Genomic DNA, 16,824 nt, shown 5'->3' with positions numbered 1-16,824 from the left:
CTTTTCTGGGTATATTTTTGTGGGTTTTTTTTGGAATTTTTTTTGGGTTTTTGTTTGTTTTTTTTTTTGTTTGTTTTTTTTTGTTTGGGGTCTTTTTTTGGGTTTTTTTTGGTTTTTTTGGAGTTTTTTTGGGGGGTTTTTTTTTGGGTTTTTTTTTGGGTTTTTTTTGTTCGGTTTTTTTGGTTTTTATTTTGTTTTTTTGGGTTTATTTTTGGTTTTTTTTGGATTTTTTGCTGACCTGTCCGTATCTCCTCTGGCAGGGGCAGTGCCAGTGCCCGTTCACATTTTGTGTCCAGTTTTGGGGTTATTTTCTCCATTTTTGGGTGAATTTTTTTGGTTTTTTTTTTTGTTTTTTCGGGTCTTTTTTTGGACCTGGGTTCTTTTTTGTTTTATGGGGTTTTTTGGGTTTATTTTGTTATTTTTTGGTTTTTTTGCTCACGTTTTCCCCCCAGCAGGGGCAGTGCCCGTTCACATTTTGTGTCCGTTTTGGGGTTATTTTCTCCATTTTTGGGTGAATTTTTTTGGTTTTTTTTTTGTTTTTTTGGGGTCTTTTTTTGGATCTGGGTTTGTTTTTGGATTTTTGGGTTTTATTTTATTTTTTTTTTGATTTTTTGCTCACATTTCCCTGTTTCAGGGGCAGTGCCAGTGGCGGCAGCCGCCGGGCAGGGAGATTTTTGGGCCATTTTTTGACCATTTCTTGTCCATTTTTTGTCCATTTTTTGACCATTTTTGGTCCAGTTTTTGTCCATTTTTTGTCCATTTTTTGTCCATTTTTGGGTCATTTTTTGTCCATTTTTTGACCTTTTTTTTGGATCTGGGGTTTTTTTGGTTTTTGGGGGTTTTTTGGGTTTATTTTGTTATTTTTTTGTATTTTTTGTCTCTGCAGGGGCAGTGCCAGTGGCGGCAGCCGCTGGGCCGGGAGATTTTTGGGCCATTTTTTGACCATTTCTTGTCCATTTTTTGTCCATTTTTTGACCATTTCTTGTCCATTTTTTGTCCATTTTTTGACCATTTTTTGTCCATTTTTAGGCCATTTTTTAGGCACTTTTGGGTCATTTTTCGGGGTTTTTTTGGGTTTATTTTGTTATTTTCTGTATTTTTTGTCTCTACAGGGTCAGTGCCAGTGGCGGCAGCCGCCGGGCAGGGAGATTTGGGGGTTTTTTGTGGGGTTTTTTTTGGGGTTTTTTTTTTTTTTTTTTTTTTTTTTTGTTTTGTTTTGTTTTTATTTTGTTTTTTTGAATTTTATTTTATTTTTTTTTGGATTTTTTTGCTGCAGGGGCAGTGCCAGTGGCGGCAGCCGCCGGGCCGGGAGATTTGGGGGTTTTTTTGTGGGGTTTTTTTTGGTTTTTTGGGTTTTTATTTTGTTTTTTTGAATTTTATTTTATTTTATTTGTATTTTTTTCTCACATTTCCCTGTTTCAGGGTCAGTGCCAGTGGCGGCAGCCGCCGGGCCGGGAGATTTGGGGGTTTTTTTGTGGGGTTTTTTTTGGGTTTTTTTTTTCTGTGTGTGTTTTTTTTTTTTAATTTTTTTTATTTTTTTTTTATTTTATTTCGGGGTCCTTATTGGATTTTTTGGGTTTATTTTGTTATTTTTCTGTATTTTTTGTCTCTGCAGGGGCAGTGCCAGTGGCGGCAGCCGCCGGGCCGGGAGATTTGGGGGTTTTTTTGTGGGGTTTTTTTGGGGTTTTTTTTGGTTTTTTTTTTTTGTTTGTTTTTTGGGTTTTTATTTTCTTTTTTTGAATTTTATTTTATTTTATTTTATTTTATTTTTATTTTTTTTCTCACATTTCCCTGTTTCAGGGGCAGTGCCAGTGGCGGCAGCCGCCGGGCAGGGAGATTTGGGGGTTTTTTTGTGGGGTTTTTTTTGGGTTTTTGGGTTTTTATTTTGTTTTTTTGTATTTTATTTTATTTTTTTTTGTATTTTTTTGCTGCAGGGTCAGTGCCAGTGGCGGCAGCCGCCGGGCAGGGAGATTTACCGCAAAGGGAACATCTCCGTGTACGAGGTGGACGGGAAGGACCACAAGGTGAGAGAGGGCCAGGTGTGCCAGCTGTGCCAGCTGTGCCAGCTGGGGGCACCCCAAATTCTGAGGGGTTTTGGGGTTTTTTTGGGGTTTTTTTTGGGGTTTTTTTGGGTAATTTTGGTGATTTTTTATGCAATTTTTGTGATTTTTTATGCAATTTTGGGGGATTTTTTGGGCATTGGGCACTCCAGGTGTGCCCAGGTGTGCCCAGATGTGCCAGCTGTGCCAGCTGGGCACCCAAACCCCAAATTCTGAGGGGTTTTGGGGTTTTTTTGGGTTTTTTTTGGGCAATTTTTGTGATTTTTTGTGGGATTTTGGTGAATTTCTGTCGGATTTTCGCGGGGTTTTTTGGGCATTGGGCACTGTGGGTGTGCCCAGATGTGCCAGCTGTGCCCGCTGGGCACCCAAACCCCAAATTCTGAGGGGTTTTGGGGTTTTTTTGGGTATTTTTTGGTTTTTTTTTGGGCAATTTTTGGGGTTTTTTTGGGCAATTTTGTGATTTTTTGGTGAATTTTTTAGGTATTGGGCACTCCAGGTGTGCCAGCTGTGCCAGCTGTGCCAGCTGGGGGCACCCAAATCTATGGAATCCCCAAAATTCTGAGGGGTTTTGGGCCTTTTTTGGGGGTTTTTTTGGGCAATTTTTGGTTTTTTTTATGCGATTTTTGTGATTTTTTGTGGGATTTTGGTGATTTTTTTGGTGGGGTTTTTTGGGCATTGGGCACTCCAGGTGTGCCCAGGTGTGCCCAGGTGTGCCCAGATGTGGGCACCCCAAATTCTGAGGGGTTTTGGGGTTTTTTTGGGGTTTTTTTTGGGTGTTTTTGGGGTTTTTTTGGCAATTTTTGTGATTTTTTTATGTAATTTTTGTGATTTTTTGGGGAATTTTGGTCAATTTTTGTGGGATTTTCGCGGGGTTTTTTGGGCTTTGGGCACTCCAGCTGTGCCAGCTGTGCCCGCTGGGCACCCAAACCCCAAATTCTGAGGGGTTTTGGGGTTTTTTGGGGGTTTTTTTGGGTTTTTTTGTACAATTTTTGGGGCATTTTTATGCAATTTTGGTGAATTTTTGTGGGATTTTCGCGGGGTTTTTTGGGCTTTGGGCACTCCAGGTGTGCCCAGGTGTGCCCAGGTGTGCCCAGGTGGCACCTGGGCACCCCAACTCAAGAAATCCCCAAATCCTGGGGCATTTTTGGTCATTTTTAGGGCATTTTTGGGCATTTTTGACCATTTTTGGGCTAATTTTTTCAATTTTTGTGGGATTTTCGCGGGGTTTTTTGGGCTTTGGGCACCGTGGGCGTGCCCAGGTGTGCCCAGGTGTGCCCAGGTGTGCCCAGGTGTGATCTGGGCACCCAGACCCATGCAATCCCCAAATTCTGAAAGATTTTGGGGTGGTTTTGGCCATTTTTAGGGCATTTTTTGGTCAATTTTTGTGGGATTTTCGCGGGGTTTTTTGGGCTTTGGGCACTGTGGGCGTGCCCAGGTGTGCCCAGGTGTGCCCAGGTGTGCCCAGGTGTGCCCAGGTGCCATCTGGACCCCCCAAACCCATGAAATCCCAAAATCTTGGGGCATTTGGGGCCATTTTTGGGCTAATTTTTTCAATTTTTGTGGGATTTTCGCGGGGTTTTTTGGGCTCTGGGCACTGTGGGTGTGCCCAGGTGTGCCCAGGTGTGCCCAGGTGGCACCCCAAAATCTTGGGGCATTTTTGGTCAATTTTAGGGCATTTTTTGGGCATTTTTTGGTCAATTTTTGTGGGATTTTCGCGGGGTTTTTTGGGCTTTGGGCACCGTGGGTGTGCCCAGGTGTGCCCAGGTGTGCCCAGGTGTGCTGAGGTGCCATCTGGGCCCCCCAAACCCATGAAATCCCAAAATCTTGGGGCATTTTTGGCCATTTTTAGACCATTTTTTGGGCATTTTTTGGTCAATTTTTATGGGATTTTCGTGGGGTTTTTTGGGCTTTGGGCACTGTGGGTGTGCCCAGGCGTGCCCAGGTGTGCCCAGGTGTGCCCAGGTGGCACCTGAGAACCCAAACCCATGAAATCCCAAAATCTTGGGGCATTTTTAGCCATTTTTATGCATTTTTAGGGCATTTTTGGGGTATTTTTTTCAATTTTTGTGGGATTTTCGCGGGGTTTTTTTGGGCATTGGGCACTGTGGGTGTGCCCAGGTGTGCCCAGGTGTCATCTGGGCACCCAAACCTATGGAATCCCCAAATTCTGAAAGATTTTGGGGTGGTTTTGGCCATTTTTAGGGCATTTTTTGAGGTATTTTTTTCAATTTTAGTGGGATTTTCGCGGGGTTTTTTGGGCTGTGGGCACTGTGGGTGTGCCCAGGTGTGCCCAGGTGTGCCCAGGTGTGCCCAGGTGTGCCAGCTGTGCCAGCCGTGCCCGCTGTCAGATCTATTGCCAGAACCTGTGCCTGCTGGCCAAGCTGTTCCTGGACCACAAGACGCTTTATTTCGATGTGGAGCCGTTCGTGTTTTATTTGCTGACCGAGGTTGACCGCCAGGGGGCGCACATCGTGGGCTACTTCTCCAAGGTGGGCACGGCGGGGGGAAAATGGGGGGAAATTGGGGAAATTTGGGGAAAAATGGGGGAAAATTGGGGAAATTTGGGGGTTTGGGGACACCTGGGGGCACTTGGGGGCAGCTGGGGGGGAAAAACTGGGAGAAAATCGGGGGAAAATCAGTTAAATTTGGGATAAAATTGGGGGAAATTTGGGGGTTTGGGGACACCTGGGGGGAAAAATGGGGAAAAACTGGGAGAAAATCGGTGAAAATTGGGGGGAAATTGGAGAAATTTGGGGAAATTTGGGGGAAATTTGGGGGTTTAGGGACACTTGGGGGGAAAAATGGGGAAAAACTGGGAGAAAATTGGGAGAAAATCGGTGAAATTTGGGGGGAAATTGGTGAAAATTTGGGGGTTTAGGGATACCTGGGCATGGCTGGGGGGGGGGAAATTGGGAGAAAATTGGGATAAAATTGAGGAAAAATGGGTGAAAATCAGGGGTTTGGGGGACACCTGGGGGGAAAAATGGGGAAAAAATGGGAGAAAATCGGGGAAAAATGGGTGAAATTTGGGGGAAAATTGGGTGAAAACATCGTGGGCTACTTCTCCAAGGTGGCACCGGCGGGGGGAAATTGGGGAAAATTGGGGAAATTTGGGATAAAATCGGTGAAAATCAGGGGTTTAGGGGTGCCTGGGCATGGCTGGGGGGGGAAAATTGGGAGAAAATTGGGATAAAATTGGGAGAAATTCAGTGAAAATTGGGATAAAATTGGGGGTTTAGGGGACACTTGGGGGGAAAAACTGGGAGAAAATTGGGAGAAAATCGGTGAAATTTGAGATAAAATTGAGGAAAATTAGGTGAAAATCAGGGGTTTGGGCACAGCTGGGCACAGCTGGGTGGGAAAAGATAAGAAAAATTGGGATAAAATGGGTGAAAATTGGGAGAAAATTGGTGAAATTTGAGGGTTTAGGGACACCTGGGGGCACCTGGGGGGAAAAAATAGGAAAAAGTTGGGAGAAAATTGGTGAAAATTGGGTGAAATTTGGGATAAAATCGGTGGAATTTGGGGGTTTAGGGACACCTGGGATATACCTGGGGACAGCTGGGGGGGAAAATGGAGAAAAATTGGGATAAAATCGGTGAAAATTGGGATAAAATCAGTGAAAATTGGGACATTTTCCATCTTCCCAACCTTCCCAAATTCCGGAATTTTCGGTAATTTTCCCAAAATTCCGTTTTTTTGCAGGAAAAGGAGTCCCCGGACGGGAACAACGTGGCGTGCATCCTGACCCTGCCGCCGTACCAGCGCCGCGGATACGGAAAATTCCTCATCGCCTTCAGTCCGTGCCAAAATTGGGATTTTGGGAATTTTGGGGAAAAATTTGGGAATTTTGGGGGGTCCTGGAAAAAATTTGGGGGTTTTGGGAGGTCTGGAAAAAATCTGGGAATTTTAGGGGTCTCAAAAAGGGGAAAATTGGGAAAAAATCATCAGCAAAAATGGGGAATTTTTGGGAATTTTGGGGGGTCCTGAATAAAAAATTGGGAATTTTGGGAGGTCTGGAAAAAATCTGGGAATTTTAGGGGTCCCAAAAAGGGGAAAATTTGGGAAAAATCATCACCAAAAATGGGGAATTTCTGGGAATTTGGGAATTTTGGGGGGTCTAAAAAAAAATTGGGAATTCTGGGGGGTCTGGAAAAAATCTGGGAATTTTTGGGGTCCCAAAAAGTGGAAAAAATGGGGAAAAATCATCACCAAAAATTTGGAATTTGGGAATTTTCGGGGGGTCCTGAAAAAAAATTGGGAATTTTGGGAGGTCTAAAAAAAAATTGGGAATTTTGGGAGGTCTGGAAAAAATCTGGGAATTTTAGGGGTCTCAAAAAGGGGAAAAAAATTGGGGAAAATCATCACCAAAAATTGGGAATTTTTGGGGAATTTGGGAATTTTGGGAGGGAAAAAATGAGGGGAAATCGCCCAAAAATTGGGAAATTTTGGAAATTCTCAGGGGGGGTCCTAAAATTTGGGAATTTTTGGGGTTTGAGGGGAATTTTTGGGAAAATTTGAGGGAGTTTGGGGGAATTTTTGGGGAAATTTGATGGAATTTTTGGGGAAATTTGAGGGAATTTTGGGGATTTTTGGGGAATTTTGGGGAATTTTGGGAACCCATAAAATCTGCGGATTCCCTGGAATTTTGGGATGGAATTTGAGGGATTTTGGGTGGAATTTTGGTTCATTTTGGGTGGGAATTTTGGGTGGAATTTTTGGGAATTTTTGGGAATTTTGGGGTGGAATTTTGGGTGGAATTTTGGTGAATTTTGGGTGGAATTTTTGGGAATTTTGGGTGGAATTTTGGTGAATTTTGGGTGGAATTTTAATGAATTTTGGGTGGAATTTTGGGTGGAATTTTGGTGAATTTTTGGATTGAATTTGAGGGATTTTGGGTGGAATTTTGGTTCATTTTGGGTGGGAATTTTGGGTGGAATTTTGGTGAATTTTGGGTGGAATTTTTGGGAATTTTTGGTGGAATTTTTGGGAATTTTGGGTGGAATTTTGGTGAATTTTTGGATTGAATTTGAGGGATTTTGGGTGGAATTTTGGTGAATTTTGGGTGGAATTTTGGGTGATTTTGGGCTCATTTCCCAGGTTATGAGCTGTCCAAGCTGGAGAGCAATGAGTGAAAATTCCGAATTTTCAAAGGGAATTTTGATGGAATTTTGGGGATTTTTGCGGGGAATTTTTCCTGTGGATTCCCAGGAATCTCAGGGCTAATTTTGGGTGGAATTTTTGATAATTTTGGGTGGAATTTTGGGTGGAATTTTTGGGAATTTTGGGCTCATTTTCCAGGCTATGAGCTGTCCAAGCTGGAGAGCAATGAGTGAAAATTCCGAATTTTTTGAGGGAATTTTGGGGATTTTTGCGGGGAATTTTTCCTCTGGATTCCCAGGAATCTCAGGGTTAATTCTGGGTGGAATTTTTGATAATTTTGGGTGGAATTTTGGGGTGGAATTTTGGTGAATTTTGGCTGAATTTTCCCAGGTTATGAGCTGTCCAAGCTGGAGAGCAATGAGTGAAAATTCAGAATTTTCAAAGGGAATTTTGGGGATTTTTGGGATCCCCTGGAACCTCTGGAATCCCTGGAATTTTGGGATGAAATTTTGGTTAATTTTGGTTAATTTTGGTTAATTTTGGGTGGATTTCAGGCTATGAACTGTCCAAGCTGGAGAGCAATGAGAGAAAATTCTGAATTTTTTGAGGGAATTTTGGGGGAATTTTGGGGAATTTTTGGGAATTTTGGGATCCCCTGAAATCCACGGATTCCCAGGAATTTCAGGGTTAATTCTGGGTGAAATTTTCGTTATTTTTGCGTGATTTTGGTTAATTTTGGGCTCATTTCCCAGGTTATGAGCTGTCCAAGCTGGAGAGCAATGAGTGAAAATTCCGAATTTTCTGAGGGAATTTTGGGGATTTTTGGGGGGAATTTTTCCTCTGGATTCCCAGGAATCTCAGGGCTAATTCTGGGTGAAATTTTCGTTATTTTTGGATAATTTTGGTTAATTTTGGGCTGATTTCAGGCTATGAGCTGTCCAAGCTGGAGAACAATGAGTGAAAAATCAGAATTTTCTGAGGGAATTTTGGGGAAATTTTGGGATCCTATGAATCCTCTGGATTCCCAGGAATTTCAGGGCTGATTCTGGGTGGAATTTTGGTTAATTTTGGTTAATTTTTGGCACATTTCAGGTTATGAACTGTCCAAGCTGGAGAGCAATGAGTGAAAATTCCGAATTTTCAAAGGGAATTTTGAGGGAATTTTGGGGATTTTTGAGGGAATTTTGGGGATTTTTGGGATCCCCTGGAACCTCTGGAATCCCTGGAATTTTGAGATGGAATTTTGAGTAGAATTTTCTGGATTTTGGGTGAATTTTCCCAGGCTATGAACTGTCCAAGCTGGAGAGCAATGAGTGAAAATTCCGAATTTTCAAAGGGAATTTTGAGGGAATTTTTGGGATTTTTGGGATGCCCCGAAATCCATGGATTCCCAGGAATCTCAGGGTTAATTCTGGGTGGAATTTTGGTTGATTTTGGTTAATTTTGGGCTGATTTCAGGCTACGAGCTGTCCAAGCTGGAGAGCAATGAGTGAAAATTCCGAATTTTCAAAGGGATTTTTGGGGGGAATTTTTCCTCTGGATTCCCAGGAATTTCAGGACTAATTTTGAGTAGAATTTTCTGGATTTTGGTGAATTTTTGGTGAATTTCCCAACATTAGGATCTGTCCAAGCTGGAGAGCAATGAGTGAAAATTCGGAATTTTCAAAGGGAATTTTGAGGGAATTTTGGGGATTTTTGCGGGGAATTTTTCCTCTGGATTCCCAGGAATCTCAGGGCTAATTCTGGGTGGAATTTTTGATAATTTTGGTTAATTTTGGGCACATTTTCCAGGTTATGAGCTGTCCAAGCTGGAGAGCAATGAGTGAAAATTCCGAATTTTTTGAGGGAATTTTGGGGATTTTTGTGGGGAATTTTTCCTCTGGATTCCCAGGAATTTCAGGGTTAATTCTGGGTGTAATTTTTGATAATTTTGGTTAATTTTGGGCTGATTTCAGGCTATGAGCTGTCCAAGCTGGAGAGCAATGAGTGAAAATTCCGAATTTTCAAAGGGAATTTTGAGGGAATTTTGGGGAATTTTGGGGATTTTTGGGATGCCCCGAAATCCATGGATTCCCTGGAATCTCAGGGTTAATTCTGGGTGGAATTTTTGATAATTTTGGGTGGAATTTTGGGGTGGAATTTTGGTTAATTTTGGGCTGATTTCAGGCTATGAACTGTCCAAGCTGGAGAGCAATGACTGAAAATTCAGAATTTTTAAAGGGAATTTTGAGGGAATTTTTGGGATTTTTGGGATCCCCTGAAATCCATGGATTCCCAGGAATTTCAGGACTAATTTTGGGTGGAATTTTGGATGATTTTGGTTCATTTTGGGTGAATTTTCCCAGGCTATGAGCTGTCCAAGCTGGAGAGCAATGAGTGAAAATTCAGAATTTTCTGAGGGAATTTTGGGGATTTTTGGGATCCCCTGGATTCTCTGGATTCCCTGGAATTTTGGGATGGAATTTTGGTTAATTCTGGTTAATTTTGGTTAATTTTGGGCGGATTTCAGGCTATGAACTGTCCAAGCTGGAGAGCAATGAGTGAAAATTCCGAATTTTCAAACGGATTTTTGAGGGAATTTTGGGGATTTTTGGGATCCCCTGGATCCTCTGGAATCCCTGGAATTTTGGGATGGAATTTTGGTTAATTCTGGTTAATTTTGGGTGGATTTCCCAACATTAGGATCTGTCCAAGCTGGAGAGCAATGAGAGAAAATTCCGAATTTTCTGAGGGAATTTTGAGGGAATTTTGGGGATTTTTGGGATCCCCTGAAATCCATGGATTTTCTGTAATTTCAGGGCTAATTTTGAGTAGAATTTTCTGGATTTCGGTGAATTTTGAGTGGATTTCACAACATTAGGATCTGTCCAAGCTGGAGAGCAATGAGTGAAAAATCAGAATTTTCAAAGGGAATTTTGAGGGAATTTTGGGGATTTTTGAGGGAATTTTGGGGATTTTTGGGATGCCCCGAAATCCATGGATTCCCAGAAATCTCAGGGTTAATTCTGGGTGGAATTTTTGATAATTTTGGATGATTTTGGTTAATTTTGGGCGGATTTCAGGCTATGAATTGTCCAAGCTGGAGAGCGATGAGTGAAAATTCAGAATTTTCAAAGGGAATTTTGAGGGAATTTTGGGGATTTTTGGGGGAATTTTGGGGATTTTTGAGGGAATTTTTGGGATTTTTGGGATCCTATGAATCCATGGATTCCCTGGAATTTTGGGATGGGATTTTGAGTAGAATTTTCTGGATTTTGGTGAATTTTGGGTCAATTTTCCCAGGTTACGAGCTGTCCAAGCTGGAGAGCAATGAGTGAAAATTCAGAATTTTCAAAGGGAATTTTGGGGATTTTTGGGGGGAATTTTTCCTGTGGATTCCCAGGAATCTCAGGGTTAATTCTGGGTGGAATTTTTGATAATTTTGGTTAATTTTGGGCTGATTTCAGGCTATGAGCTGTCCAAGCTGGAGAGCAATGAGTGAAAATTCAGAATTTTCTGAGGGAATTTTGAGGGAATTTTTGGGATTTTTGGGATCTTATGAATCCATGGAATCTCAGGATTAATTTTGGGTGGAATTTTTGATAATTTTGGGTGGAATTTTGGGGTGGAATTTTGGGAATTTTGGGTGAATTTTCCCAGGTTATGCACTGTCCAAGCTGGAGAGCAATGAGTGAAAATTCCGAATTTTCAAAGGGAATTTTGAGGGAATTTTGGGGATTTTTGCGGGGAATTTTTCCTCTGGATTCCCAGGAATTTCAGGGTTAATTCTGGGTGTAATTTTGGTTAATTTTGGATGATTTTGGTTAATTTTGGGCTCATTTTCACAGGTTATGAATTATCCAAGCTGGAGAGCACCGTGGGCTCCCCCGAGAAGCCGCTCTCGGACCTGGGCAAGCTCAGCTACCGCAGCTACTGGAGCTGGGTCCTGCTGGAGATCCTCAGGGACTTCCGGGGCACCCTGTCCATCAAGGACCTCAGGTGGGACCAGTACAAACCAGTATGGACCAGTATAAACCAGTATGGACCCAAAAATCCCCGTGAAAATCCATAAAAGTGCATAGAAACCAGTATAGACCAGTATAGACCAGTATAGACCAGTGAGTCCCCAGGTGCTGGAGATCCTCAGGGACTTCCGGGGCACCCTGTCCATCAAGGACCTCAGGTAAAACCAGTATGGACCAGTACAAACCAGTATAAACCAGTATGGACCCAAAAATCCCCGTGAAAATCCGTTAAAGTGCATAGAAACCAGTATAGACCAGTATAAACCAGTGACTCACTCTGGAGCTGGGTCCTGCTGGAGATCCTGAGGGACTTCCGGGGCACCCTGTCCATCAAGGACCTCAGGTGGGACCAGTACAAACCAGTATGGACCAGTATGGACCAGTATAGACCCAAAAATCCCCGTGAAAATCCGTTAAAGTACATAGAAACCAGTATAGACCAGTATAAACCAGTATGGACTGGGACCAGTATGGGGCTGGGAAGGACTGGGAACTGACCAGAACCAGTATAGACCAGTATGGACCAGTATAGACCAGTATGGACCAGTATAGACCAGTATAGACCAGTATAAACCAGTATGGGGGCAAAAATCCCCATAGAAATCCATAAAAGTGCATAGAAACCAGTATAGACCAGTATAAACCAGTATGGACTGGGACCGGTATAGGGCTGGAAATGCACCAGAGCCAGTATAGACCAGTATAAACCAGTATAGACCAGTATAAACCAGTATAGACCAGTATGGACCAGTATGGATCCAAAAATCCCCATAGAAATGCATTAAAGTGCATAGAAACCAGTATAGACCAGTATGGACCAGTATGGACTGGGACCAGAATGGGGCTGGAAATGCACCAGAACCAGTACAGACCAGTATAAACCAGTATGGACCAGTATGGACCAGTACAAACCAGTATAAACCCAAAAATCCCCATAGAAATCCATTAAAGTACATAGAAACCAGTACAAACCAGTATAAACCAGTATAAACCAGTATAAACCAGTGAGTCCCCAGGTGCTGGAGATCCTCAGGGACTTCCGGGGCACCCTGTCCATCAAGGACCTCAGGTGGGACCAGTACAAACCAGTATGGACCAGTATAAACCAGTATGGACCCAAAAATCCCCGTGAAAATCCATTAAAGTGCATAGAAACCAGTATAGACCAGTATGGACTGGGACCAGTATGGGGCTGGAAATGCACCAGAACCAGTACAGACCAGTATAAACCAGTACGGACCAGTATGGACCAGTATAAACCAGTATGGACCCAAAAATCCCCATAGAAATCCATTAAAGTACATAGAAACCAGTATAGACCAGTATAAACCAGTATAAACCAGTGAGTCCCCAGGTGCTGGAGATCCTCAGGGACTTCCGGGGCACCCTGTCCATCAAGGACCTCAGGTGGGACCAGTATAAACCAGTATGGACCAGTATAAACCAGTATGGGCCCAAAAATCCCCGTGAAAATCCATTAAAGTACATAGAAACCAGTATAGACCAGTATAAACCAGTATGGACTGGGACCAGTATGGGGCTGGAAATGCACCAGAACCAGTACAGACCAGTATAAACCAGTATAGACCAGTACAGACCAGTATAGACCAGTATGGGGGCAAAAATCCCCATAGAAATCCATTAAAGTGCATAGAAACCAGTATAGACCAGTATGGACTGGGACCAGTATGGGATTAGGACTAGGAGTGACTGGGAGGGACTTGGAACAGGCCAGGACCAGTATGGACCAGTATAAACCAGTATGGATCCAAAAATCCCCATAGAAATCCATAGAAACCAGCATAGACCAGTATAAACCAGTATGGGGGCAAAAAACCCCGTGAAAATCCATTAAAGTGCATAGAAACCAGTATAGACCAGTATGGACCAGTATGGACTGGGACCAGTATGGGGCTGGAAATGCACCAGGACCAGTACAGACCAGTATAAACCAGTATAGACCAGTATAGACCAGTATAAACCAGTATAAATGCAAAAATCCCCATAGAAATCCATTAAAGTGCATAGAAACCAGTATAAACCAGTATAAACCAGTACAGACCAGTGAGTCCCCAGGTGCTGGAGATCCTCAGGGACTTCCGGGGCACCCTGTCCATCAAGGACCTCAGGTGGGACCAGTATAAACCAGTATGGACCAGTACAAACCAGTATTGACTCAAAAATCCCCGTGAAAATCCATTAAAGTACATGGAAACCAGTATAGACCAGTATAGACCAGTATGGACCAGTATGGGATTAGGACTAGGAGTGACTGGGAGGGACTTGGAGCAGGCCAGGACCAGTATGGACCAGTATGGACCAGTATACACCAGTATGGACCCAAAAATCCCCATAGAAATCCATAGAAACCAGTATGGACCAGTATAAACCAGTATGGACCCAAAAATCCCCATAGAAATCCATTAAAGTGCATAGAAACCAGTATAGACCAGTATGGACTGGGACCAGTATGGGGCTGGAAATGCACCAGAACCAGTACAGACCAGTATAAACCAGTATGGACCAGTATGGACCCAAAAATCCCCATAGAAATGCATTAAAGTACATAGAAACCAGTACAAACCAGTATAAACCAGTATAAACCAGTATGGGGCCATTAAACCTCCTTAAACCAGTGTCAGGTAGGGCAGAGCTGTGGTGGGCAGTGGTCACTCAGTGGTCATTCAGTGGTCACTCAATGGTCACTCAGTGGTCACTCCCATGGGTGAATGGTCACTCAGGGTCACTCAGTGGTCACTCAGTGGTCACTCCCATGGGGTCAATGGTCACTGTGGTCACTCAGTGGTCACTCCCTGTCCAGCCAGATGACCAGCATCACGCAGACCGACATCATCAGCACGCTGACCATTGCCATGGGTCACTCCCATGAGTTCAGTGGTCACTCCCATGGGGTGGTGGTTGTGACCATGGGGTCAATGGTCACTGTGGTCACTCAGTGCTCACTCCCATGGGGTCAGTGGTCACTGTGGTCACTCAGCGGTCACTCCCATGTCCATCTGTCCAGCCAGATGACCAGCATCACGCAGACCGACATCATCAGCACGCTGACCATTGCCATGAGTTCAATGCCATGGGTACAGTGGTCACTCAGTGCTCACTCCCATGAGTTCAATGGTCACTCCCACAGCTCAATGGTCACTGTGGTCACTCAGTGGTCACTCAGTGGTCACTCTGCCCCCCAGCCAGATGACCAGCATCACGCAGACCGACATCATCAGCACACTGACCATTGCCATCAGTTCAATGCCATGGGGTCAATGCTCCCTGTGGTCACTCAGTGCTCACTCCCATGGGGTCAGTGGTCACTCCCATGGGTCAGTGGTCACTCAGTGGTCACTCCCTGTCCAGCCAGATGACCAGCATCACGCAGACCGACATCATCAGCACGCTGCAGTCGCTCAACATGGTCAAGTACTGGAAGGGGCAGCACGTCATCTGCGTCACGCCCAAGCTGGTGGAGGAGCACCTCAAGAGCGCCCAGTACAAGAAACCGCCCATCACCGGTCAGTAATTAACGCCCCGCTAATTGCCCGGCCTTAATTAGCGCCCTTATTAATGCCGGAGTGGGGGTGGGTGCGGGAATTAATGGGGGAGTGGGAGATTGGGAATGGGAAACCCCCCCGGTGGTGGGAGTGGTACGGTCTGGGAACCGCCCCTGAGGGTGCCCGGTCAATGAATTTCATTCATTAAAAATAAATTCATTAAAATTAAATTCATTAAAATTCAACTAATTAATTATGGCTAGTGATCACCATTTTAATGAGCTTCTCTTAAAAGAATATGCTCCATAATAAACATCACACCCCCGTGATCCACACTGAATGGTTGGGCCCAGAAACCTCCCCCCCGCTGGTGGGAGTGGTACGGTCTGGGAACCGCCCTGAGGGTGCCCTGGAAATAAATTTCATTCATTAAAATTAAATAAATTAAATAAATTAAAATTCAATTCGTTAAAATTCAATTTATTAAAACTAAATTAATCAAAATTCAGTTAATTAAATTAATTAATTATGGCTAATGATCACCGCTTTAATGAGCTTCTCTTAAAAGAATATGCTCCATAATAAACATACATAATTAATAGATGTACACCCCCGTGATCCACACTGAATGGTTCGGCCCAGAAATCCCCCACCCCCACCCCCCAAGGCTTTCCTGTTAATGAATTTTATTAATTAATTAATTCCCATTAACAATCACCACCTTAATGAGCTTTTCTTAAAGAATCTGCTCATTAATTAATATACTTTAGTTAATGAATAAGCCTTAATGGACCCCCCCCCAAATGAATGGTTCGGTCCAGAAACCCCTCTAAGGCTCCCCCATCAATGAACTTAATTAATTTAATTAATTCGTGTTGATGATTGCCACCTTAATGAGCTTCTCTTAAAGAGCCAGCTCGTTAATTAATGTACTTTAATTAATACATAAGCAACCCCCCCACCCCGCAGGAATGGTTCGGTCCAGAAATCCCCCTAAGGCTGCCCGTTAATGAGCAGTGTTAATTAATTAATTAATTTCTGTCAACGACCGCCAGCTTATGGAGCTTCTGTTAAAGAGCATCCTCGTTAATTTACATATTGTAATTAATAATTTCCTCCATTAATAACCCCCTAATTAACCGCCCCATTAATCGCGTCTAATTAGCTCTGTTGATGACTCCTCTAATAATTACCCCCTAATTAATGCTGTTAATGACTCTCCCTATTAATACCACCCTCCTTAATTACCTCCCTAATTAATTGCCCCTAATTACGGTCATTGAGGGCGCTAATTAGCGCTAATTAACGCTAATTAATTCTGTTAATTGCAGTGGATTCCATCTGCCTGCGCTGGGCGCCCCCGAAGCACAAACAGGCCAAGGTGGCCAAGAAGTGAAATTCCCAATTTTTCCCAATTTTTGCGTTTTTACCCCAAATTTTGGGATTTTTTTCCCCTCCAGTTTTGGGGTTTTTCCCAAATTTTTGGGTTTTTCCCAAATTTTTGAGTTTTTCCCCAAATTTTTGGGTTTTCCCCTTGAAATTTTGGGGATTTTCTTCAAATTTTTGGGGTTTTTCCCTCAAAATTTTGGGAATTTTTTGGGGGGGTTTTTACCCCAAATTTTGAGTTTTCCCTTTAAATTTTGGGGATTTTTTTTCCTGAATTTTTGGGGGATTTTTACACCAAATTTTTGGGGGTTTTCCACCAAATTTTTGGGATTTCCCTTTAAATTTTGGGGATTTTTTCCTGAATTTTTACACCAAATTTTTGGGGTTTTCTCCTTAAATTTTTGGGGTTTTTCCACCAAATTTTTGGGGTTTTCCCCTTAAATTTTTGGAGTTTTCCCCTTAAATTTTTGAGGTTTTTCCACCAAATTTTTGGGGTTTTCCCCTTAAATTTTTGGGGTTTTTCCATCAAAATTTTGGGGTTTTTCCACCAAATTTTTGGGGTTTTTCCCAAATTTTTGGGTTTTCCTCTTAAATTTTTGGGGTTTTTCCACCAAATTTTTGGAGTTTTCCCCTTTAAATTTTGGGGATTTTCTTCAAATTTTTGGGGTTTTTCCCTCAAAATTTTGGGAATTTTTTTTTGAGGTTTTTACCCCGAATTTTGGGTTTTCCCTTTAAATTTTGGGGATTTTTTTCTGAATTTTTGGGGTT

General features: G+C 42.9%; 1 protein-coding gene across 1 annotated transcript in view; it reads left to right on the top strand.

The window, feature by feature from the left end:
• LOC141731682 (histone acetyltransferase KAT8-like) overlaps positions 1 to 16,180 on the top strand; it is a 30,195-nt gene extending 14,015 nt beyond the window's left edge. Inside the window, exons 6-11 of the mRNA XM_074558119.1 lie at positions 1,935 to 2,024; positions 4,409 to 4,549; positions 5,766 to 5,859; positions 10,991 to 11,141; positions 14,537 to 14,691; positions 16,002 to 16,180. Of these exons, the coding sequence (XP_074414220.1) occupies positions 1,935 to 2,024; positions 4,409 to 4,549; positions 5,766 to 5,859; positions 10,991 to 11,141; positions 14,537 to 14,691; positions 16,002 to 16,066 (696 nt within the window). The 3' untranslated portion in view covers positions 16,067 to 16,180. The remainder of the gene's footprint in view (positions 1 to 1,934; positions 2,025 to 4,408; positions 4,550 to 5,765; positions 5,860 to 10,990; positions 11,142 to 14,536; positions 14,692 to 16,001) is intronic.
• Positions 16,181 to 16,824: the final 644 nt, after the last annotated feature.

Source organism: Zonotrichia albicollis, chromosome 24 (genome assembly GCF_047830755.1).
Source record: "Zonotrichia albicollis isolate bZonAlb1 chromosome 24, bZonAlb1.hap1, whole genome shotgun sequence".
Lineage (NCBI taxonomy): Eukaryota > Metazoa > Chordata > Aves > Passeriformes > Passerellidae > Zonotrichia > Zonotrichia albicollis.
Note: the sequence above shows the minus strand (reverse complement) of the source record. Positions and strands in the feature narration are given on the sequence as shown.